At 41.6% G+C, this 22,724-nt stretch overlaps 6 protein-coding genes across 6 annotated transcripts, besides 9 other annotated features; 5 read left to right on the top strand and 1 right to left on the bottom strand.

The window, feature by feature from the left end:
- Positions 1 to 508: 508 nt before the first annotated feature.
- On the bottom strand, positions 509 to 2,905 carry hsp78 (chaperone ATPase HSP78; the record flags this gene model as incomplete). Its single annotated transcript, XM_001269147.1, has 1 exon — positions 509 to 2,905. The coding sequence occupies one exon, from the start codon at positions 2,903 to 2,905 to the stop codon at positions 509 to 511; it is 2,397 nt and encodes a 798-aa protein (XP_001269148.1).
- A 491-nt stretch (positions 2,906 to 3,396) lies between these two features.
- ACLA_024360 (translation elongation factor 1 subunit beta) lies at positions 3,397 to 4,482 on the top strand (the record flags this gene model as incomplete). Its single annotated transcript, XM_001269146.1, has 4 exons — positions 3,397 to 3,436; positions 3,494 to 3,533; positions 3,794 to 4,173; positions 4,229 to 4,482. The coding sequence occupies 4 exons, from the start codon at positions 3,397 to 3,399 to the stop codon at positions 4,480 to 4,482; spliced, it is 714 nt and encodes a 237-aa protein (XP_001269147.1).
- Positions 4,483 to 5,044: 562 nt separating this feature from the next.
- Positions 5,045 to 5,578, top strand: ACLA_024350 (membrane magnesium transporter family protein; the record flags this gene model as incomplete). The annotated part of the gene is made up of 3 exons (XM_001269145.1): positions 5,045 to 5,100; positions 5,185 to 5,437; positions 5,513 to 5,578. 3 exons carry the CDS (start codon positions 5,045 to 5,047, stop codon positions 5,576 to 5,578), a joined length of 375 nt encoding a protein of 124 aa, XP_001269146.1.
- Positions 5,347 to 5,386: a microsatellite.
- Positions 5,579 to 8,657: 3,079 nt separating the features above from the next.
- On the top strand, positions 8,658 to 9,253 carry ACLA_024340 (putative GPI anchored protein; the record flags this gene model as incomplete). Its single annotated transcript, XM_001269144.1, has 2 exons — positions 8,658 to 8,723; positions 8,786 to 9,253. 2 exons carry the CDS (start codon positions 8,658 to 8,660, stop codon positions 9,251 to 9,253), a joined length of 534 nt encoding a protein of 177 aa, XP_001269145.1.
- Positions 8,878 to 8,953: a microsatellite.
- Positions 9,040 to 9,062: a microsatellite.
- Positions 9,254 to 9,510: 257 nt separating the features above from the next.
- Positions 9,511 to 9,538: a microsatellite.
- Positions 9,512 to 9,538: a microsatellite.
- Positions 9,539 to 11,918: 2,380 nt separating this feature from the next.
- Positions 11,919 to 12,274, top strand: ACLA_024330 (uncharacterized protein; the record flags this gene model as incomplete). The annotated part of the gene is made up of 2 exons (XM_001269143.1): positions 11,919 to 12,078; positions 12,132 to 12,274. 2 exons carry the CDS (start codon positions 11,919 to 11,921, stop codon positions 12,272 to 12,274), a joined length of 303 nt encoding a protein of 100 aa, XP_001269144.1.
- Positions 11,989 to 12,016: a microsatellite.
- A 1,658-nt stretch (positions 12,275 to 13,932) lies between the features above and the next one.
- Positions 13,933 to 13,973: a microsatellite.
- Positions 13,974 to 14,428: 455 nt separating this feature from the next.
- Positions 14,429 to 14,452: a microsatellite.
- A 245-nt stretch (positions 14,453 to 14,697) lies between these two features.
- ACLA_024320 (uncharacterized protein) lies at positions 14,698 to 17,559 on the top strand (the record flags this gene model as incomplete). The annotated part of the gene is made up of 2 exons (XM_001269142.1): positions 14,698 to 15,110; positions 17,508 to 17,559. The coding sequence occupies 2 exons, from the start codon at positions 14,698 to 14,700 to the stop codon at positions 17,557 to 17,559; spliced, it is 465 nt and encodes a 154-aa protein (XP_001269143.1).
- Positions 17,560 to 22,645: 5,086 nt separating this feature from the next.
- Positions 22,646 to 22,724: part of a mobile genetic element that runs on past the window's edge.

Genomic DNA, 22,724 nt, shown 5'->3' with positions numbered 1-22,724 from the left:
AGTAATGTTCGAAGGAAGTGACCTTGTTGTACAGGTCCCCTGCGGTATGGATCTGGGATTGGGATTGCGTGAAGTAATTGATCGTTGACTTGAGGGCCGAGAACCTTCGGTATGGCTTGGTCCTGAGTTACGAGTGTGTGGTGTAATATACGGTTGATAATTTGTGCGTCTGCTCTTCGTTTGGGATGCCATGATGTAGACCTGCGATGGGTGAAGTTTGAGAGATGTCGATGGATGTGTCAAGTGGTATGCCTGTCCTATGTCACAAGTGAGACACAACCTCAGGCTTTCAGGCTTCCTTCCTATGTGTTATGAGTTTCATTTTGGGACCACAGTGAGAAATCAATATTCCATTACATCGATACTAATACATACAATATATATTAGAGGCTGCTATAATACATATATATAGTAGACCATAAGAAGCTACATCGAAACCAGAAAACGCCAAACCTCGACACCAGTCAAGGTACCAGATAACACACCAATATCAAGACAACTCGTTAGTTCATGACTTCTCCTGCTTGGCGCCTTCTGCCGTAACCTGGAGTCCAGTCTTATCGGCGTCAAAGGTCACAAGGGCAGTCTGCCCAGACGACAGTTCACCACGGATGATCTTGTCGGCCAGTCTGTTGCCAATCTCCTTGGCAATCAGGCGGTTCAGAGGCCGAGCACCATATTTAGGGTCGTAGCCTTTCTCGCAGAGCCAGTCTTTGGTTTCATCCTCGACCTTGAGAGTAATGCGCCGATCGTCGAGTCTTGACTGAAGCTCCTTGATTCGAATATCGACGATATCGCGAAGAGCCTCCCGAGAAAGTCTCTTGAAGATGATGAATTCATCAATACGGTTGAGGAACTCTGGAGGATAGGCAGACTGCACAACTTCCATGACTGCCTTCTTGATGTCGGTGGAGAGCTCGGCATCATTATCGGAGTCTTTGAAGGAGTGCAAAGGATCAGCACCGACAAGGATTTCAGCACCAAGGTTCGAGGTCAGAACAATGAGCGTGTTTCTGAAATCAACCTTGTGGCCCTGGGCATCAGTCAAGAATCCTTCGTCCAGAACCTGCAAAAGCAATGCGGAGATATCGCGATGGGCCTTTTCGAACTCGTCAAACAAGAGAATTGCATAGGGCTTGCGTCTCACAGCCTCGGTCAATTGTCCAGCATCATCGTACCCAACGTATCCGGCAGGAGATCCGATGAGACGGCTGATAGTGTGTTTCTCTTGAAACTCGCTCATATCAAATCGTAAGACGGCAGTCTCGGTGGAGAACAAAAACTCGGCCATCTTCTTGCAAAGCTCGGTCTTTCCGACACCAGTCGGGCCAAGGAACATAAATGATGCCAGCGGACGATTTTGGCCGTTAAGACCTGCTCTCTGCATGCGAACGGCGTTGGCAACAGCGGCAAGGGCCTCATCTTGACCACGGACCGACGTTCGAAGGGTGTCTTCCATGCGGATGAGTTTCTCGACCTCTCCAGCCATAAGCTTGTTGACGGGGATGCCAGTGGTCCGAGACACGACGTTGGCGATATCATCCGCGGTCACAGCATCGTGAATGAGGGTTGGTTTGAGCCCAACCGTTTCCTCTCCCTCTTTGGGAAGCTTAGCCTCAAGGCTGGGGATCGTGGAGTATCTTAATTCTCCAGCCTTGGCGAAGTTGCCCGTCCTCTGTGCTTGATCCAGCTCAAATCGAGCGCGTTCCAGTTCCTCTTTGGTACGTTTAACTGTCTCAATTTCAGCCTTTTCTTTCTCCCAGACCTCAGTCAGCTTCTTTGACTCTTCCTGCTTGGCCTTGAGATCTTCCTGCAATTTGTCACGTCTTTCTCGGCTGACAACGTCGGTTTCCTTGCGCAGTGACTCGAGCTCAATCTGGATAGTTGTGATATCCCGGTCGAGTTCTCTGATCTCATCGGGCTTCGACTCCTGCTGCAGTCGTAGAGCTGAGGCCGCCTCGTCAACAAGATCGATGGCCTTGTCGGGGAGGAATCGATCGGTGATATAACGGTTGCTATATGTTGCAGCGGCGACCAGAGCACTGTCTGTGATTCGTACACCGTGGTGAACTTCGTACTTGTTCTTAATACCACGCAGGATGGAAATTGTAGCAGCCACTGATGGTTCGCCAACTTGAATAGGCTGGAACCGTCTTGCCAAAGCGACATCTTTCTCAATCAATCTGTACTCGTTCAACGTGGTGGCACCACAACACTGCAATTCTCCTCTGGATAGTGCTGGCTTCAGCAAGTTGCCAGCATCAATACTGCCCTCAGCCTTTCCGAGTCCGAGCAAAGTATGAAGTTCATCAATGAAGAGAATCACGCCGCCGTGCGCATCCTCAACTTCTTTGAGAACGGATTTCAAGCGTTCTTCAAAATCACCTCTGAACTTCGCACCCGCAATGAGCGAGCCCAGATCAAGGGCGATAACACGCTTTTCTTTGATGCTTTCTGGAACATCTCCCTGCACAATTCTTTGAGCCAATCCCTCCAGAATTGCTGTCTTGCCGGTACCTGCCGCGCCAATGAGTACGGGATTGTTCTTTGTCCTTCTCGACAGTACTTGGATAGTGCGATGAATTTCGGAATCTCTTCCGATAACCGGGTCGAGTTTTCCGTTCTTAGCCTTTTCAGTGAGATCCACACCGTACTGTTCTAACGCTGACTTCTCTGGTTCGCCGCCCAGGTTCATCCGGTGTGTACCACCTGGCGGATGAGGTCGTCCACTGGCATAGTTGCGGACGAACGATACGGACTGGAGGGTAGCGGCCACGGAAGCTCGAGGTAGAACGGAGAGTGTCTCCGGGCAAAATCGGAGTGGATGAGCAGGCCGGAGTATGCGGGTTGATGATAGAGCTGGCGTTCGAAGAAGGCGGGTTCGAGCAAGCTGTCTCGATGCCATGGCCAGTTGTATAGATGTGAGTGTGTGTGTAGGTAGGTATCAATCGATTTCCAAGGATATAAACCTGCGAGATGAAATGTAAATCGAATAGAAGAAGTGGTAAGAATGCAAATTGCCTGATCCCATCGGGTTCCCTGGCCCCTTCCTATATACTACTCGTTGCCTCCCAGAGGGATCTAAGCATCACGATGCTTCTCGAACGCTCCACCCCGGTCGGGAGTGCAGGCTATGAGTGGTGGAAGCTATCCAGCAGAACCGGCCAAGCTCTGACACCTCCCAGATCACGTGCACGCATCCATCGAGGGGCTATTCTTCCTGACTAACCCGATTCTGGCGGCGGACCCTCTTCTGGAGAAAAAAAACTTCTCCCTATTAATTCTTGACCAACTCCTCCTCGCCCCTCGCCCTATTTATTTCTTCTTCCTTCCCCTCTCTCCTTTCCAACACTCACATCTCTCCCTCCCTCTTCATATTTCTATTATCACATCACAATGGGTTTCACTGACTTCGTTTCTGAGGCTGGCCTCACCCGTATGTCTTCTTTTTTCATCTCGCCTCTTCTTGTCAGTAGCTAATGGTACCCCTCAGTTGCCAACAACTACTTGGCTACCCGGAGCTACGTCGTTGGGTAAGACTCACTTTTCTCCCCTTTCACTTCCAAGAGGATTATCCCTGGAGAAGATCTTTTCATCATCTTATGATGAAAATAAATTGGTCCGTGTTTAGGAGGCGGATTAAGACCCCGCTGGATGACTAGACAACAATTGCGAGCAATCGCGTTTCTGATCACGATGAAAAAATCTTCTCGGGCTTGTTTCTATGGAAACAGGCTCTCAGCACAGTCCACAAACACATGGTTGGATCAACTCATGGCTAACATGTCATTAGCGACGCTCCTTCTCAGGCCGATGTTGTGACCTTCAAGGCCTTCTCTGGCGCTCCTGACGCCGAGAAGTACCCTCACGTCGCTCGCTGGTACAAGCACATTGCCTCGTACGAGTCTGAGTTCTCCAGCCTGCCCGGTGATGCCTCGCAGGCCTACACCACCTATGGCCCCGAGTCCACTGAGCTTCCCACCAACCCCAAGGACAAGCCCGCCGCTGAGGATGATGACGACATGGACCTCTTCGGCAGTGACGAGGATGAGGAGGAGGACCCCGAGGTTGTCGCCCAGCGTGAGGCTCGTCTCGCTGAGTACAGAAAGAAGAAGGAGGGCAAGGTCAAGCCTGCCGCCAAGTCTATTGTCACCATGGAGGTCAAGCCTTGGGGTACGTCCAAAACAGTCGATTATATTTTTCTTCCGTCGATACTAACCACATGTAGATGATGAGACTGACCTTGAGGCCCTTCTCGCCAACGTCCTTGCCATTGAGAAGGAAGGTCTCGTCTGGGGTGCCTACAAGTGGGTCCCCGTTGGCTTCGGTATCAAGAAGCTCCAGATCAACCTTGTCGTTGAGGACGAGAAGGTCTCTCTGGATGAGCTCCAAGGCCAGATCGAGGAGGATGAGGACCACGTCCAGTCCACCGATATCGTAAGTCCACCTGAGACGCCGTGTGCTCATGTACCGTTGTGCTAACATCAGTACTTCCAGGCCGCCATGCAGAAGCTGTGATTGAAATGTCCGTTAATGAAGACCAACGGTGTGATGATGGAATATTTATGCAAAACTATAGTCATGAAATACCTAGAAGTCGATGGGAGTGATATCTCATCGTGATGAAAATCAAATCAATGCAAAATACCCAAATTCATTATCTGGCCATGTAGATCGGTTCGTAGTCAAAACTATTGTCCTGGAACGCTGTCCATAAATCGATGGAATGGATGCTCTTCTCTTTTTGTCTCAATTTTGGGAGGAGGGGAATGCACACTAGGCCTTCCCGGTCTCCCGTAGAACACAACTGCGCAATTGGTCGATAGCGCCATGCGCGCATCCAACCTAAGGTAGGTAGGTAAGTACCTAGCATTGAGGGCTGTACGGACTACGGAGCAGAACAAGCAGGTTGACTTTTGAGCTGCTGCAAACTCACGCCGCAGTCCTGTGCATTTACTCTCTACGACCATCCCATTGTATTTATCATTGAGGAAACACAGAACCACATCCTCCACCAAGCCCACCGCAACCACCTATCCTCACCATGGGCTTCGTATCACGAATGCTCACCTTCTTCGGGCTCATCCTGCTCACACATGCGTATGCTTCTCTCCCACAAGCTCCCTCCACTATAGCATATATTCAAACTATACATTTACTCACATTGAAAATTTGGTTCTGCAGAGGCTACTCCGCGCACGAACACACCGTCCTCTACAGCAGCGCCCGCCTCGCCTCGCCCACCACCGCCCTCCCGCTCGACATCACGATCGAGGCCCTCGTCTCGCTCGCCGTCGTCTGCGCGGGCCTCGTCCTCGGCGCCGAGAAGCTGAAGCCGATCAGCTGGAGCGAGTGGGCGGGCGAGATCGAGCGGGAGGGCGGGCGGCGAAATCCGTATCTGCGGTTGGAGGAGAGGTATGGGTTCTGGGACATCAGGGTGAGTTTCTCGCATTCTCCACGGGTTGGGACTAGCAGTCGGGTTTTCAGGAAGCTGATTATGGGGTCTGGGTAGGCGAAGCGAAAGGAGTTTGCGGATTGGGTTCGGGGGAATGATGCGCTGGAGGAGTTGAAGAAGTGATTTTTTGTGGTTGTGGCATATGGGGGTTGTTGTATGATTGTACTGGCACTGGCATTTGGGATAGAGAGGCTAATGATGATTCGATTGAGAGTGTTCTGAGGTTGCTTGTGGGCCTGTGGCTTGTAGAATTGGACGGGGTCGTCTACCACTGAAGACGTTGGTTTAATAGGTGAGCGGTCGGCTCCCTTGTCCCAAACATGGAAGGTAGAAGTCCAGGTGAAGCGTCGAGACTGTTCTGAGCGAAAATCACTGCGATACCTCTCTGGCTGCATCCTAGGGTCAGGATGCTTCCCCCCCCACCCCGGGGCATACAGCCGTTCGCTCCCGCCATCTCGAGATTCAGACACACGTTGATTGACGCAGACGACCGAGTTTCGCACCTCGCAGGGGCCAGCCAGTTAGCTGTACATGGACTCGAATCCATGCCGGCCAGTTTCGCTTGCATGTGACGCTGGTCGCAACGTGTACCGGGCCTGCCGACCGTCGCCCTTATGGCTGCTTGGGCTGGATTCAGGAGACTGGTATGCTCTGCATATCAACTACGTGAGCGGTCTCTGAAGCCGATGCAGGTACAGGCAGCGAGTAGGTAGGACGAAGAGGATACGCGTGTCGCCGAACGGTCAGAATCAGACAGATAGATAGACCGGTCGATTACCTTGCTACGTACAGGTACAGGCCAACCCGTGCTCACTCAGGACGATATTACCGTTCCCTCCGTGCATTCCTCACGTCACGTAATAATAGCATCTGGGGACGGAAACCTGGAGTTTGGATTGTTTCTATAGCCATTGACTCATTGACCACTCCCCCCAAAACTTCAGGTAAAGCGCACATGGGAGAGCGAAAAATGGTATATCAGTTTGATCTAGCATCTCAGGCTGTTAAGAGTTGAGGTTTTGAGAGTCCTATCCTGGAAAGGTCCTGAGACATGCAAATGCAAGCCCAGAACAGAACTCGACTCTAGGCTTGATCGATCGCCACATAGCAGAGGTTGAAACCAGCATGTTCCAGATTAAGTGGATAGATAGGCAGCATCATGAGCATCTTCATGTGCTACAGTCCCACCGCCCCATCTGGAATATTCGGTCCAAGTGTCTTGGAATTGTTGAGAGAGTGAAAAACAGATAATATTCGAACCATTTTTCGACGGGGCTACTCTCCCCAGGATCGGATCCTGTCTATAACCTCATTGTGATGCTGGATATTAGGATTGTGGGTGGTGTGATTTCCCCAGATATCTACTAGATCGATATCTACAGAACATCCGGAGTATCTCAATAGTCGATACTAAGGGTAGACACTAAACAGTTTACAAGTGGATACAATCCATTTATTGATTAATTAGACCCAACTTTCTTCAAAACCACGGCCGTTGCGAGCAGGCGAGAAAGTGGCTCCATCAATTTCATTTCCCTTGCATCAATGAATTAGTCGTGTTACTCGAGTCTCTATTTGGGGGGACTCTTGAAAGTTCAATATAATGGCAGTGGTTAGCAGCCAAGCAGCAAGTAACCTCACTGTTGAGGCTTGCAGAGGGAACTGAAGCACATTTGACGCTCTTTTATATCGGTCAGGGACCACGAGAGCTTCAGTCTCTGAGGGACGAACGTTTCCCTCCTCTCATGATTTGAAATCCGACCGACTTGTTGCATTGGAAAGGAATACATGTACAGCAATGCATACGTGGACCTGCATATACGAGTACATAAGTACAGTACTTGAGCAAGTCGTACTGAGATACAACTAACTGTAGGTCTGATGCTCATCTGAGATGCGTCTGTCGTCAAGCTCCAAGTTGCATGTGCTGAACCGCGTCGCTTTGTTACGTGGACTCGGACTTACTAGTAAGCCTTGATCAAGCGAGCTGACGGATCAACTCATCGTGAAGCGACAGAAAACCAGCAGTAATGTTGAATGCACAGGAATGGTGCATCTTTATGGTCTCACCACTCTTTCAGTGTCTGCTCACAGCCTCATACTTACTCATAGCATGGTGGCGTTTGGTCGAGGAAATCCATCATGTGGATTCAGCGAAGACAAAGAGGGGGGATTTTTGATTGTTCTTTTTATTGTTCGTCTCTTTTTTTTTTTTTTTCTCTCTTTTGCTTTCTATCAAGTAGATATCTTATTGATTTTTGATATCGATCAAAACTCATACCATCACTCATAGTCTAGGTATCTATACAAGTAACAGTATTGTACAGTTGTCCAGCCGTCGCCGATCCTCCCGAACAACAACAGCAACAACAGCCAACAACAAATTAGATAAAAAAGCGGACTGTGAGCAAGGGACCAGACAGACAGCCAAGAACGCAAAGCCAAAACAGACCGTATGAGAAGGTCAGGTCTGAATCAACCCAAAATAAACGACCTGTCTCATTCGACGATCTACCGCACATCTCCATCATTGGCCCAACGCTGGCTGACATGCGGACACTGTTCCCAAAGATAGCAGCAGGCATACGCAACCCTCAACAGCCACTCCGTCCCTTTGGCAACTTCTGGCCCGACTGGAACGTCTTTGATGTGTCTCTGACTTATTTGGTCCATGCAGGGCTTAGACTAAGGCTCTGCGGTGTCTCTTGACTCTCTCTCTCTCTCCCACTCTGTCCCGCCCCTTAGTTCGTCAATCCTTCCACGGCTCAAGCATTGACTGGTCGAGAAAGTCGAGAAGACGCCAGAAATGGATCGAGAGATGTGCTTGTTGATTGCTCCTCCCTAGCCCTCGGTGGATCCTCTCACAGATCCCGTTGCCAATATCGTTGGGAACTTGGGATTATTGTGGAAAACCTAAGTACTATGACTGTACGAAAGTCAGACAGGGCTGAAAGGTAAAGTGTAACTGGTCGGTGGCGGCCCTGTTTCTATTGTTGTTTGTTGTCCCTCGGGGTGTGGCCTGTCTTTGTCCCTCATCTTTTCTAGTATTTAACCGGCATCGCGCACCAGTCCCCCCAGCCACCCACTCTCTACTACTCTAGTCTTCTATATAACCACGCTCGTTGCCATTTATTTGATATCAGCGGACCTCTTTTTTTCAAATCAAAACAGAACCTCGCTCAATCACCTAATACCATCCAACATGCGTCTCTCCATCTTCCTGCTTGCTTTACCAGCTCTGGCTCTGGCCCAGTCTTCCGGCCCTGTGGTATGTCTTCCTTCATCCGTACTCCTCGCCATCTTCCAGAACACATACTAACCTCTGAACAGGAAGATCAATCCACTGCCCTGGTGACCATCCCTGAGGGTACCACCTCCATTTCAGAGACCTTCACCCAGAAGCCCACGGAGACTCCAACGGACATCACTCTTACCGGTACTGCTACTCCCACTGCTACTGCTACCGCGACTACCACCGGCACCGTCACTGCCACCACCTCGCAGCCCGTGATCCCTACTGCTCCCACGGGCTCGACCGGCATCGGCTCCAGCAGCGTCCCAACCTCCTTCTCCACCGTGCCCACCAGCAGCAGCGGCAGCAGCAGCACCGTAAAGGCCACAACCAAGACCACCGAAACCTCCTCGACCACCGAGACTTCGGACTCGTCATCGTCCAGCACCAAGTCCAGCTCCTCCAAGGCCACCCATAGCTCGACCTCCAACGCCGCCTTGCCCATGGCCACCGGCTCGCTGGGTCTCTCCGTCGTGGCTGGTGCCGCTCTCGCTGCTTTCCTGTAAACACATCCAAAATAACTCAAACACAAATCACCCTTAGACGGAGCCACGGATCTCCGGTCGCTTTTTTGTTGAATACCCCTCTACCTCTCCACCGGCCTGTGGGTGCTAGTGGTCAGTCGTTTACATAGTCATCGAGCAGAAGAAGCAAAATGGATTTTGTTATGAACCCAGGAAAATAACGGGCGCGTTTTTCGTTTCGATGTGGGCTTTTAATTTTGACTTGGCTTGGGATTTTGTATTATCATGGCATATTCTTGTTTTTTTTTTTTTTTTTTTTTTTTTTTTACCGCTTATTGAAATGGATCAGGCGGCGCACATAAAGTTATCCTTCTAGTTGAAATTAATCGATAATCATTCAGGTTGAGTTGGGTTTCTCATATACTTTCTCGAGAGGACGTGATATCAAATAATCATGGCAGCCGCAGAGCTGCGACACAGTAAACAGCAACTCTATTTCTCTTGCTCTATGGAAAGGGCGAGAATGAATAGAACAGAATATAGGTAGACAGATGACTAGAATATTACCTTCACTGGGGCTGGCTGCCCCTCACTGTCTATTCTTTGAAGGTAAGACCGTTGGCTCTACTGCATATTCTCCTCATACCGCAATATAAATACCTCTTTCTCTCCACTCTCCCAAGGCTCTTGATAATGCCAGGATATCCAACTTTACAAATTTAAGCAAACCAAAGAACAAGGTCCACACTAGATTAGTCCTAACGATTTTCGACACTCGCTCCAGATTATCCAGCCAGCCTTTTTAGCTTGAGGTTGAGGTCACAAGCAAAAGACAAAATCATTCGTCCGATATATCTCATACAAATCTGCAGATCCGGCACATATGCCCAAAATGAACATTTGTACTTTTTTTTTGTGTGGACTCCAATGTGGGAACTACATCATCAGTGCTCTCAGGCACGGACAAGGGCACGTAGGAATGTACAATCCTGATCAGAGTCAGCCAAGATACAAGAAGAATTGTGGATAAATTTGTGCTCATCGGGGATGAGCCAGTCTGCTGCTTCGTCGGTGTCAAGATGGCCATGGCATGCATGTCACTATGTGATGTCTGACTACATCAGGCGCCATTGAAATTGGTGAACCACCACTGCGCATCCCGACGGAGTGGGGAAAGAGATTCGCTTACGCCGGGTCTCGACAACAAGTGTTGGCCAGGAACTCAATTGCCCAACAGGTCGACGAGACTGTGGCCAGAAGCACTCGCCGGGCTGTTTGGCCTTGTCTACTCTCGTGCTGGGGATGGTTTGTGGCTGCTCCCCATTGCATCTGGGTTTGAGGCACTCTCATGGAATGGAGCCGTTTCGGAGAGTTCAGCCCTGAGGTTCGCAGTGGTGCACTCGTGTCGAAATCCGAACATGACCTTGAGCAGGCCGTTTGACCCCTCGAACGTGAATCTGAATCCGATACCTTCGAGTGCATTGTGATCGTTCAGAAGTCTTTTAATAGCCGGCTTCCGGAGCCACGACACCATAAGGTACTGATTGCCATCCTCGTTGTTTTGCAACAAAGCCGAACGAATCTCATGCGAGAGATGTTTGAGCTGAGTGAAACTTTTGAAGTTATGAACCAGGCAGTTGGATGGGCATTGGGGACAGATCATGCTCCAAGGGAGGTATGAAACTCGAACCAGCCACTGATCCGGTCTGGGAGTCCATTAGCCTAATAAGTCAGCCCAAACGGGCCTGAGGAGAGGCGCATGGGTAATCAGAGGAGATATGGAAGGAGATGAAGAAATAAGTAGAAAGAAGACGGAGGCTTGCATATGAATAGCAAATTCCATGCACGCTGCAGCCTATAATCCTGCAACAGTGGATGGTAGAAGATACTTCCATCCATGGTTTGAATCAGTCTGAACAATATCTGTACTAAGGAAGTTCAATGAGCTTGTGAATAGTATGAGGATATTCTGAAGATCATTTATTCTGTATTGTATAGAAGCCAGGAGGGGGTGTCCATTATCCTATCCATTTATCAGGGCTACTTTATCCTACCATTCATATTTGATCCTGAAGCAAACACAGGTTTATTTACCTAGTTGCATAGCATGAGAAAGCAGAGCCAATAAGAAAGAGATGTTTAACGCCAAAGATGGCAAAGCATGGATCATTTGCAGAAGAAGCATTATTCTGATCCTGACTATCTGTCGCCTCAGGCAGGAATCAATTACAACTAGAATGTGAGGGGAGGACCCGTGAAATTGACGCCAAAAATGACCACTATTAAGGCCATTTACGGCCGCATTTCCACCTGTAGCTCCTGCTGATAAGGAGCTGCTCTAACAGTAGGATCTAGGCACATAGCACGAGGGAATAACTATCTGGCAGTTTCAGCCTTTTTGCTTTCAGCCTTACGGAGTAGTACACTGTGGATTCTAAATGTGATGTCCCTTGGGCGACGATCTATTACGCGCCTGACTATACCTAAATTTAGATGTTTCTAACGTCATGTGACCAATTAGGAGTTTGCTCGACTCATAATCAGTATGGTCCCTTGTTGTTCATTCAACCATCTGGCCTTTGTGCATGGAATTTTGAACAGCCTTTCCAACCTATACAGTTAAATGATGCTCCGAGCCCTTTTCCGTCCCTTTCCACGCTCTCCTGGAACCTCTGCACGTTTCCAGAACCGTCGATGCATCTCATGCATGTCATCTCATTCTGTATTTCCTGCAACATTATATCGATTCCAAGTACACCGTGAGTCGCAGTTGTTCGACAAGAAGCTGGGACAAGAAGACTGGGAATGGGAGGACGGTATAGAAGTTGCGGGGGACGGGCTGGTTTATCCCAAAGTAACGATGGATGGTATGCCTCTACTCCAGTAATGTTCTGCTATCTGCTGCTCAAGACCGTCCTAGTTTCAAATGGAGCACTCTTTATGCCAAATACCCATTACATGCAAGAAGTAACACGAAGGTCTTACGACAATTACCTGGATGCTGTGGATAATGGTCAGCCTGAAGCCAACCCCCATTACCTGTGTATCACAAAAGGCAAGTGATCATTCAGTCATTGGTGCGCCCATATAATAATTGAATATAGGGACTGCAATACCAAGGTCTTTAACCCTTTATCGTGAGCGAGATTCTCGATTTACCCTTCAACCATTGTATCCGATGCCCCTGGCCGGTATGTCCTGCTTTTTGAGATATTGGATATCAACCTTTCTGAACTTATGCTAATTATGCAGTCCTCAACGAGACTCTTACCGATTTCTATACCAGGTCTGGCACGACGATCCATCCAGAAGAATGGTTGGAAGAGAATCCCTACCACGAAGCTTTTTTCGATAACTCAGAGGATTGGATGGGCCATTAGCAGGTCTATTTTCTATGTTTATCTGGTCGAAATTCTGCCCATTTCTATTTCCAGTGAATGGCTTCATACATTGTTGTTTCCAAGTGTTTTACCGTCCAACAAGGTGTGGGAGGGGGAAGAAAAGCAGAGGTTCCCAGAAGGCTGTCTAGCTCGGTTGGCACCCTTCTGGTTTTGCTTCGGGGCAGGCATTCCTGGCAGAAAAGAGCCTCACTGATGCTCCAGAATGGTGGGTCTGGCACTGGTTGTGAATCATCCACAGTATGGCCCGCTGGAATGTTTACATATAGCTGGCTGGTCTCCATGATTGTAAGAGAACCAGGAAAGACATCAGCGAGGGAGTGTTTCTCTACCCTTTCACCGAATTTAGAATATTTTGAGTGGCTATTTATTGGTCGCCGCAACGGTAATTCAATTAAGGTTACCTAGTACGAGAGGACAGTTGATTCAGATAGTTGGTCAACTCTTGAAGTACCTACCTATTTTAATCTAGCGTCGATATAAAGTCAGCCGTGGAAGCCCCGCCGAAATGTCCGACTACGGAGTATACTTTTATAATGAGATTACTAGATTAGAATAAGACCTGTTTTAGGTTTAGTACCTACTTTAGACCTATCATCTAATATCTAGGAATCACCATACCTAAAGATTAGTAAGATTCTATCTTCTTACTACTTGTAAGGCCTCCTAATAGTGTTGGTAAGATATCCATCTTACCTATGTGAGGGTATCTTAGTCAGCCCTTACTAAGCAGGGGGTTAGGTAAATTCTCCCTTATAGAGGAAGAATCCTAACCTAGTATTAATCTACTAGATTATCTGAATTCTTAAAACCTAAGCTATGCAGTATCTATTCTTTCATACTAGTCATATTCTACACATAAGATCCAGTGATCTCACATATCTCTTAGTACTTTCTAATAAATAATGATATATAATATTAATTTTTAGTAAATTAGTATTTTTAAAATATTATTTTATTAAAATATAACTTAAAATTATAATATATATATAGAGGGGAGAGAGAGAAAGTAGTTATAATAGAAAATATTTAGGTACTCTGGGATGCTGTGGGAATACTCCCTATTAAATAATGATTAGATAGTATATTAATGATTTAATACCTTTTAGACTATGAGATAGTCTTAATTACTCATTAATAAAGAGGTAAGGACTAGTCTCTGTATTAATCTATAACTTTCTATGCCTAACTATATTCTCTTCATATTTATTACAGTAGTCTAATTTTTAAAATTTAAGATTTTCTAGTACTTACTAAATCTAATAGTATTTAATATTCTATAATAGTATATAGATTATAATATAAATTATTATTACTTCTAAAATTACTAGTAATTACTAGTAATTACTAGTAATTAATAGTAAAGCTAGAAAATTCTAATCTTTAGTATCTAGATAATAATTAAAATTTAATATTTTAATTATCTTTTATAGGATTCTTATATAATATAGATCTAATATCTAAGTCCTAAGCTTACTAAAAATTACTAATAATTATTTGTAATTAATAGTAAAGCTAGAAAATTCTAATCTTTAGTATCTAAATAGTAATTAAAATTTAATATTTTAATTATCTTTTATAGTATTCTTAATACAATATAGATCTAATACCTAAGCTCGCCAGGTAGTAATCTATTTTTTTTATTAATATAGATTAATCTTATCTAGAAATGTTTAGTATCACTAAAATTTTAATTAGAAATTAAGTAGGAGCCACCTGGCCACCTTAAAAGCTAGACCTAGTCAGCTCATTACCAAAGATAGAAATTTAAAATACTAGAAATTTCTATTCCCTTACTGGTAATTACTAGATAGAGCCACCTGGCGACCTGGCGACCTGGCGAGGTGTACACTCTGATAGACCTTACCCTCTAGGGAATTAAGGTAATATCCACTCTCATTCTGCTTTACAAGAGTGAAAAATACCCCTATTATATTTACATAAAGACAGCATGCTATTTTTGGGTCTTATGTCACGTGGTGTACCCTTTTGTCTTGCATTTTGTGAACCTTGAAGTTGTTGAGGGCATATGTTTACAGCTCTTCCAACTCTTCCAACACTTCGAACACTGGTAACACCATTTTCAAGATGGCAACAAGCCTCCCTCTTCTCAGAGAGCAGAGCATTTCTTTAGAAGACGCCTTGACAGATGATGACAATATCCTGCATCGATTAGATTATCCGCAGAAAAAGAAGGAATTTTGGTTGCATCTTCTCTCCCATAGGAGTGAGATCGAAGAACTAGCGTCCTTTCATCTTCGCGCGAAACATTGCCAGGTGGCTGATGAAGCTGACTGGTTATTTGGCAGCTATAATGTGTGCATTCCAGTTAATGTTAACCCTCCATCCAAGCAAATGGTCCTTGTTCGAATCCCATTACCATTTAAGATCGGCGAGATGAATAATCCTGGAAATGTGGATGAAAAACTACGGTGCGAAGTAGCTACCTACATTTGGATTCATGAGAACTGCCCAACCGTCCCTATTCCATCCCTCTACGGGTTCGCATTCCCCGATGGACAGACTGTCTGTAAGCCCAAATGAAATTTCATCTGAACAAATTAACTGAGTGACCTACGTATTCTAGTTTGCTGAAGCATCCTCTGTACCCTTCTTTTCTCAACTCCTATGGCGTATAACACGGACCATCCGTTCATGGTTGGGATTTCCTACAACATGCCCCTATGTCGGTCTCAGACGTTCGAACTCATTGACAACTGGATACATGATCATTAGCTACGTGAAGAAGGGCCAAATGCTCTCCAATTCTTGGGCAACATATCTTTTGGAGGATAGGTCACGCAGGCAAAATCTCTTTCGCGGCCTCGCAAACATCATGATTACATTGAATCGTACTCGATTGCCGAAAATTGGATCTCTGACTTTGGGTAATGATGGTGTTATTGGTTTAACGAACCGCCCCCTAACACTGCGACTTCAAACATTTGAAAACGAAGGCATCCCTACAATCCCAAGAGCCTTGACTTACCAGGCTGTGGAGCCTTATATTCTCGACCTTTTACAGTGCCATGACAATCGCATTGACTACCAGCCAAATGCTGTCCATAACTTAAAGGATGGTCAGGAGCAATTTGCCTCTTTGATCATGATGCGTGGTCTCCTCCATCAATTCGTGTCTCGCCAATATCGTGAAGGCCCATTTATGCTTACACTTACGGATCTTCACCCAAGTAATATATTTGTTGATGAAGACTGGCATATTACATCTCTCATTGACCTAGAATGGGCATGTTCTTTTCCCGCCGAGCTACAAACCCCCCCATACTGGCTATCTGGTCGACCTATCGATGACATTGAACATGGAGAGCATCTACGGACTTTCGAGGAAATAATCAATGAATTCATGGATATTTTCGAAGAACAGGAGCAAAAACTTCAAGGTTCCAATGCTTTCCAGGCTCAGATCATGAGACAATGCTGGAATAGAGGAAGTTTCTGGTATTTTCAAGCTGCACACAGCCCAAAGGGACTTTGTAGAGTCTTCAACGAGCATATCCAGCGCAGATTTTGTGAGGAACATTGTACCCAACGAGTGTTTGATCGAACTGTCAGTCCATATTGGCGCGCAGGAGCCGAGGACTTTATTCAAAAGAAGGTAAAGGAAGAAGCTGAGTATAAAGATCGACTGAAAAAACGGTTTGATGAAGTTAATCAACAACGATGATTCGTGTTTTTGACATTGATGTGTCTTATCGTTGTTTTTCCATTTCTAGGCGGTTCTATTGTACTATGATACATGAGGAGATGTTGTGTCGAATATTTTTTTTGACTATCTTACCTTAGCCCTTCTTATTGTCCTCTCTCTTTTTCTGTGCTTCTTTCCCCGAAGAGATTACTTGTCCAATATTCGGGTTGTTCGCTATTTGCTGAGACGGTAATCCTATATCCTCCTTCCCTCTTCTTCTCCGAGCTTCTTCGCCTGATGATGTCGACATATTGATAAGTCGATTTTGTTCGATCCTCTTCTGCTCGGCAGTATCTTTGTCACTCATACTGAAAGAGAGGAAGAAGTCACAAGTTGTATGCGGTAGATGGGTACTTGGCGTGATGTTGTCCTATAGAGAGGTTGATGCAGTTTTATATCCTGCGAGAAGTGCCGGGATTTCACACAGCATGTGATACTATGTGCTAAGTACAAATGCCCTGGATGTCAAGGATGTTAAGCAAAGTTACTGTGAATGTGTTTACGAACAGGTAATCCACTTAGACGATGGGGGAGATATCACAACTTAGATCGCATTTGTAAGATGAATTGGCGTGGTGGGAACATTTTGAAGCACACCAAGTCAAGGTATCTCTCAGCCATCAGGCACCAATTTGGATGTTTTTAACCGGCAGGGTTACGACAAATGTTGGTGGATAGTTTCATAGCAAATTTAGGTTCCCTTACCATATGTCTAGATTCAAACGCACTAGTGACAAGCAGGAAGCTGAACCTATCCTACAAGTAAAACAAATCATATATTTATTGAACATGTCGAAATTGTGTCGAAAATAAGAGACCGCCGAATAGCCCAAATCGATGCAGCTCACATGTATATGCTGAGCTATTTCAGGATAGCTGTTGGAAGATCCTATACCATCTAATGTGTTCAAGCCCTCCATTGCTCATCTCACAGCACAGTTCATACAGCTTGATAGATTCAAGACCATAGCCATGCATCCTGCAGCACATCTAGATGAGAAGGCAAGAGGGGAAGCAATGTTTTATCTAAAGAGATGGGAGATATCCCATGTGCTGGCTCACTGGGTAATAAATATATAAGGAGGCATATTTCCCTTAGGCATCTTAACCTTAAATATCATTAATATTTAAAGCTTTAATTTATAGCAACCTTTTTATACTTTATTAATTTTATTCCTAATTAATTATCTAGCATAGCATCCTTCCAAAAGGTAATCACTGCACCTCTATCTCTATATCTTTAGATGATGCCTCCTGATAACCCACTATGAGAGTTACCCTTGCAGAATATAGATAAGAATAACCTTAAGCAGGTCCTTATTAATGCTATTAAATAGGTATTATTTAAGATATCTATTAAGGCTACCTCTGGAAACCCCTAGCCACTAAATACAAGCTAATTAATGTAGCTTCTGATAGAGGTTATTCAGACTAGTCCATCTTTGGAAGCTATTATTAAATCTTCTAAACCAAGATTTACAGGCATTAATAAGAATTAAGATTAACCACTACTTAATGCTGAAGTTAAAGTGCCCCCTAACACCCCATTGCCTGGTTCTTCAGAGTCTGTCATAGTAGGCGGATTGAAAGAGCTATTGGAGCTCATGCTCAAAAATAGATCAGAGTTAATTACTAGTTTAGTGACTAGGCCTAATATTCCTAATCAGATCAAGTCTAATACAGAACATGGCAAAGGAACTTCTTTAGCTAAGTCTTGCGCGTCTGTGTTAGGGTTTAAGAAAGTCATAGAATTATATAAGCTTATTAGTTTCCATGATTCGCGCCCAGAGGAGCTGACCTTCAATTAGGTGGGACAAAGAAACATCCAAATACAAGATCCTGGAGTCAATTGAGATTCGAGACCAATGAGAAACCTTTGAGTAGCTACTACCCCTCCTCTACGGACTACCTAATTAATAGCTTTCTTATAGGCTAGATAGCCTATATATAGCTTTAAAGGACAGCTATACTAGACTACCCTAGTATATATAGCATACCCTAAGGTTTACTACTCTTACTTATCTTATTCCTTCTTTACTTAGTAGAACTACTATTATAAGATACTAGACTATACTTTAGATATATAGATGATCTAGCCTTATAGTATGCCTCCTACTCCCTAAAGGATAATATAATAATTATTATTAAGGATATCTAGGGTATAATAGACTAAGGGGTAGCTAATAAGGTTATCTTTATCCTAGAAAATCTTAAGATAATATATATTACCGGGGTATAAGATAGCATATCCCCCCTATAATAATAAATAAGTCTCTTATTATCTATCCTATTATAGTACTAGAGTAGCTAGGCTAGTAGGTAGCCCTCTACTAGCTAAGTATCTACTTTAATAAATAATTAATATAAAGATAGTATATTATAATATATATAGCTAAGATATAGGTAGTCATATAATATATCTAGGACCTAGTATATATAGTAGATAGGCCCCCTATCTCCTTCTTATAGAAAGTAGTTATTATATATATTATAATGATAAAGAATAGAAGATAGTTAGGCATAGAAAGTTATAGATTAATACAGAAACTAATCCTTGCCTCTATATTAATTAGCAATTAAGACTATCTTATAGTCTTAAAGTTATTAAATCATTAATATACTATCTAATTATTATTTAATAGGGAGTATTCCCAAGCATCCTAAAGTTCCTAGATATTTTCTATTATAATTATGCCCCCTTCCCTTAAGGCTGCCTATAGCTATTAAGTATAGGCCCTTCTACTTACCTTTTATAGGATGGTTACTCACAGATAACCTGGCATGGTTTGTGAGAGGACTTAAATATATTATTATGATGTATGGCTTTCATGATTAGAATATAGTATTATATGATGTTCAGGAATTATACTTATATATGTGATTTAATATTATCTTATAGAAGTTTTAGAGATTTAGTGTTATATTATTATAGGGTTAGTATATGGTGTACTATACCTGATTAAGAACTTTGTTTTATTTTAGATTATATTAATAACACCCTATAACTTTCTTTATAAAGACCCTTAACATCTTCGCGAACACACCAGATTAGCTACTAAACCTAATAAAAATACTATAAAAAGATATTAATAAATACTATATATAAATATACTTCTGCTTAGTATAGAAGCACATAGCATAAGCCTTTTATTTATAGTTAGATACTGCCTAATAATTATGGTACCTAACTTTAGGGTCATAGATTTTAGCCTAAAGATAATAAAGATAGGGATTTCTATATAGAGAAAATACCTAAAAGTTAGCTAAATGTAAGGCCTCCTAATAGTATAGTGAAGATATCCATCTTACCTACGCAAGGGTATCTCTTAGTCAGCCCTTACTAAGCAGCAGGTTAGGTAAATTCTCCCTTGCAGAGGAAGAATCCTAACCTAGTATTAATCTATTTAATTATCTAAATTCTTGAAATCTAAGCTATATAGTATCTATTCTTTTATACTAGTTATATTCCCTATATAAAACCTAGTATTCTTATAATTTTGATACTTAATCTATTATAACTAGCCTATTAAAAAAGATAATAGCTAGTAGAGTAGGCTTATAAGCCCCTAAAGGATTATAAGATTAAAAGGACACCTCCTATAAAGTAGAAATTAATAAACCCTATAAAGAATTCTTAGGATCTCTAGAAATAATCTATACAGAAAGGACTGCAGAGGTAGGGCTTATTAAGTTTTTATAAGAAAAAGAAAAGAGGGTTTAATAAGAAACCTAAAGTATCTTATAAGATTAAGATAAAGATATAAATAAAGGATAAAGGACTAGTATCCCTATCTCTAATCTAGAGAATATAGATAATATAGCTCTTATATAGAGACTTAACCTTCTAGAGTAAATAAAGATAATCTAGGATAAATTATTTCTATCTATATAGAAGCATAAATAATAGCTATTAAATACTATAAATAATCTATCTATAAAGTACCCTATAATATTAACTAAGCTATCTATAAAGTATAAGTTATACTTAATAGAAAGCTATATAATATATTAAGTATTTATTATAAAGATTAAATCATATATAGATAATGTATAAATTACTAAGAAGAAGAAAATTAAGTTTATAGTACTATATCTAGAGTATATTCTTATAGATCTATAGAAGTTAGGTATATATAAACTTTATAAAAACTATAAATAAGAAGGATTCTATAAGTCCCTAAAATAATAGCTTAGTAATCTAAAGAACCTTCTTATAAGATATAGAACTAGATAATCTATATAAAGCCTAAGGAAGAGGAAATAGACTTTTAGTATCTATAGTAATAAGAGTAGTAGAGATTAGAGCTTATAAAAGAGATAAAGAATCTTAAGAAGATATAACTATATATATTCTTTAAGTTATATCTATAAAATATTAAGTAATATATCTATAAGTAGGCTAAACTCCCTACCTCTTTATAAGGATCGCGAAGGTCTATTATGTATTATATTAAAGCTACCTTTATAGAGGAACCTACTAATAAGAAGGCTCCTTATAAGAGGTTATATAAATAGTTATATAATATATAAAGATATAAACCCTGTCTATAACTACTAAACTCTAAAGTTTAGTAATAATCTCTTTAAATAAAGATATCTATTTTTAAATTTATTTATAAATATTCTTCTTTTATACTAGTTTCTAATTCTCTTAGATTATAGATCCTAATATTTTATTACTTAATCTTTAAAACTAGTCTATTAAAAAAATAATATTATAAAAGAGGTTAGTTAGACCTAAACTATCTAATAAATCCTTCTTTATAACTATATAAAGTTAGATAATAGGAAAATAAATAGCCTATAAATAGGAAGGCTCTAAAAGTAAGCTAAGTTTATAAGACTCTCTTATTTTAATAGACTTAAAGTTAATAAAGATAACCCCTATAAAAGAGTATTTATAATAGAAATTATAGCTTTTATAAGAGATCTAGAAGCTTTATAATAATCTAGGTATAGGCCTTAGAAAGTACCTATAAAGCTAGGAATAAAAGAAATTATTTTTATTATTTATAAAGAAGACTAATATCTAAATCTAATCTCTATTTAAGTTAGAGAGATACTTAATCTATAACTATATAATATATTAAGCCTTTATTATAAGCTAGAAGTCTACTATAGAGGCTAATAACTAGAATAAGAAGAAATATACTAAGATTATAATAGCCTATTTAGATTATATTTTCTTTAATCTTTAGTAGAATAAAATATTTAAGAATTTTTATAATTAAGAGTAGAAAGACCTCTATACTTTTTTAAAATTATAGTTAAGTAATTTAAAAAATTATAAGTAGAAAGTATAATTATAAATATTTTAAATAAGGCTCTATAAAAGAGAAATAAACTACATATACTAGTAGAGGTAGTATAAGTAATAGATTAAAATTAGAGATAATATAAAAAATATAAAGAAGATATAATTATATCTCTTCTTTAAGTTCTTCTCTATAGTATTTAAGTAGAAGATCTATAAGTACTTAAAATTCCTAAAATCTAAGAAAGAGATAGTCTACCTACTTATAAGACTATATCTAAGTATAGAATAGGATATTTATTAAAACTCTATATATAAAGATAAGGATTATTAAGGCCTTAGGAACTTAGGGAAGCCCCTTATAGATTATATTATTATTAAGAAGATAGAGATAATAGGATCTATTATAATTATCTTATTTATAAAGAGGTAAGGCCTATAGCCTTATATCTTTAGTATCTTATAGGTTTATTTTAATTATAATAAGAAAGAGTATATTATAAGATACTACCTAAGTCTAAATAGGAGGGCCCTATAAAGACTAAATAACTAGTTATTATTATTATTATTAAAGAGTAGGATAGAAAGTATTATAGGTCCTTACTCTCTTACCTAAGTATATTTTTTTAAGCTTAGGTAGGAGAGAAGAGATAGAGCCTAGTCTTATAATACTAGTTAATAGTAGAAGCTCTATTAATCTTATCCTTATAATACTAGCTAAGGAAAATAACTAGTATACCTTACTATAGTAGGTCTTTATAGAGATATTAATCTTATAAGAAATTAGAAATAAAGGAGTAGTAGAAGCTACTATCTTAATTAAGAATAATAAAGAAATAAAGTAGCTCTTTATAAAGCTTATAATAATATCTCTAAATATAAATTATATTATCTTAGAGATACTATAATTAAAGTAGCATAACTCTATAACCCTCTAGGAAGAAGATAGGGTAATCTTTAATATAGAGTTAGCTCTATAAATTTATCTAGTCTTAGTAGAAGAGTTTATAGAAGTAGAAGATATAATAATTATAATAGTATAAATTATAAAAGCCCTATAAAAGATAATAAAGAGTAAGAACTCTATACTAGACTAGTTTATAGATTTTTATATAGTCTTCTTAGAGGAGAAGGCTTAGGAATTACTATTATATT

This window comes from Aspergillus clavatus, genomic scaffold (assembly GCF_000002715.2).
Source record: "Aspergillus clavatus NRRL 1 1099423829805 genomic scaffold, whole genome shotgun sequence".
In the NCBI taxonomy this organism is placed as follows: domain Eukaryota; kingdom Fungi; phylum Ascomycota; class Eurotiomycetes; order Eurotiales; family Aspergillaceae; genus Aspergillus; species Aspergillus clavatus.
Note: the sequence above shows the minus strand (reverse complement) of the source record. Positions and strands in the feature narration are given on the sequence as shown.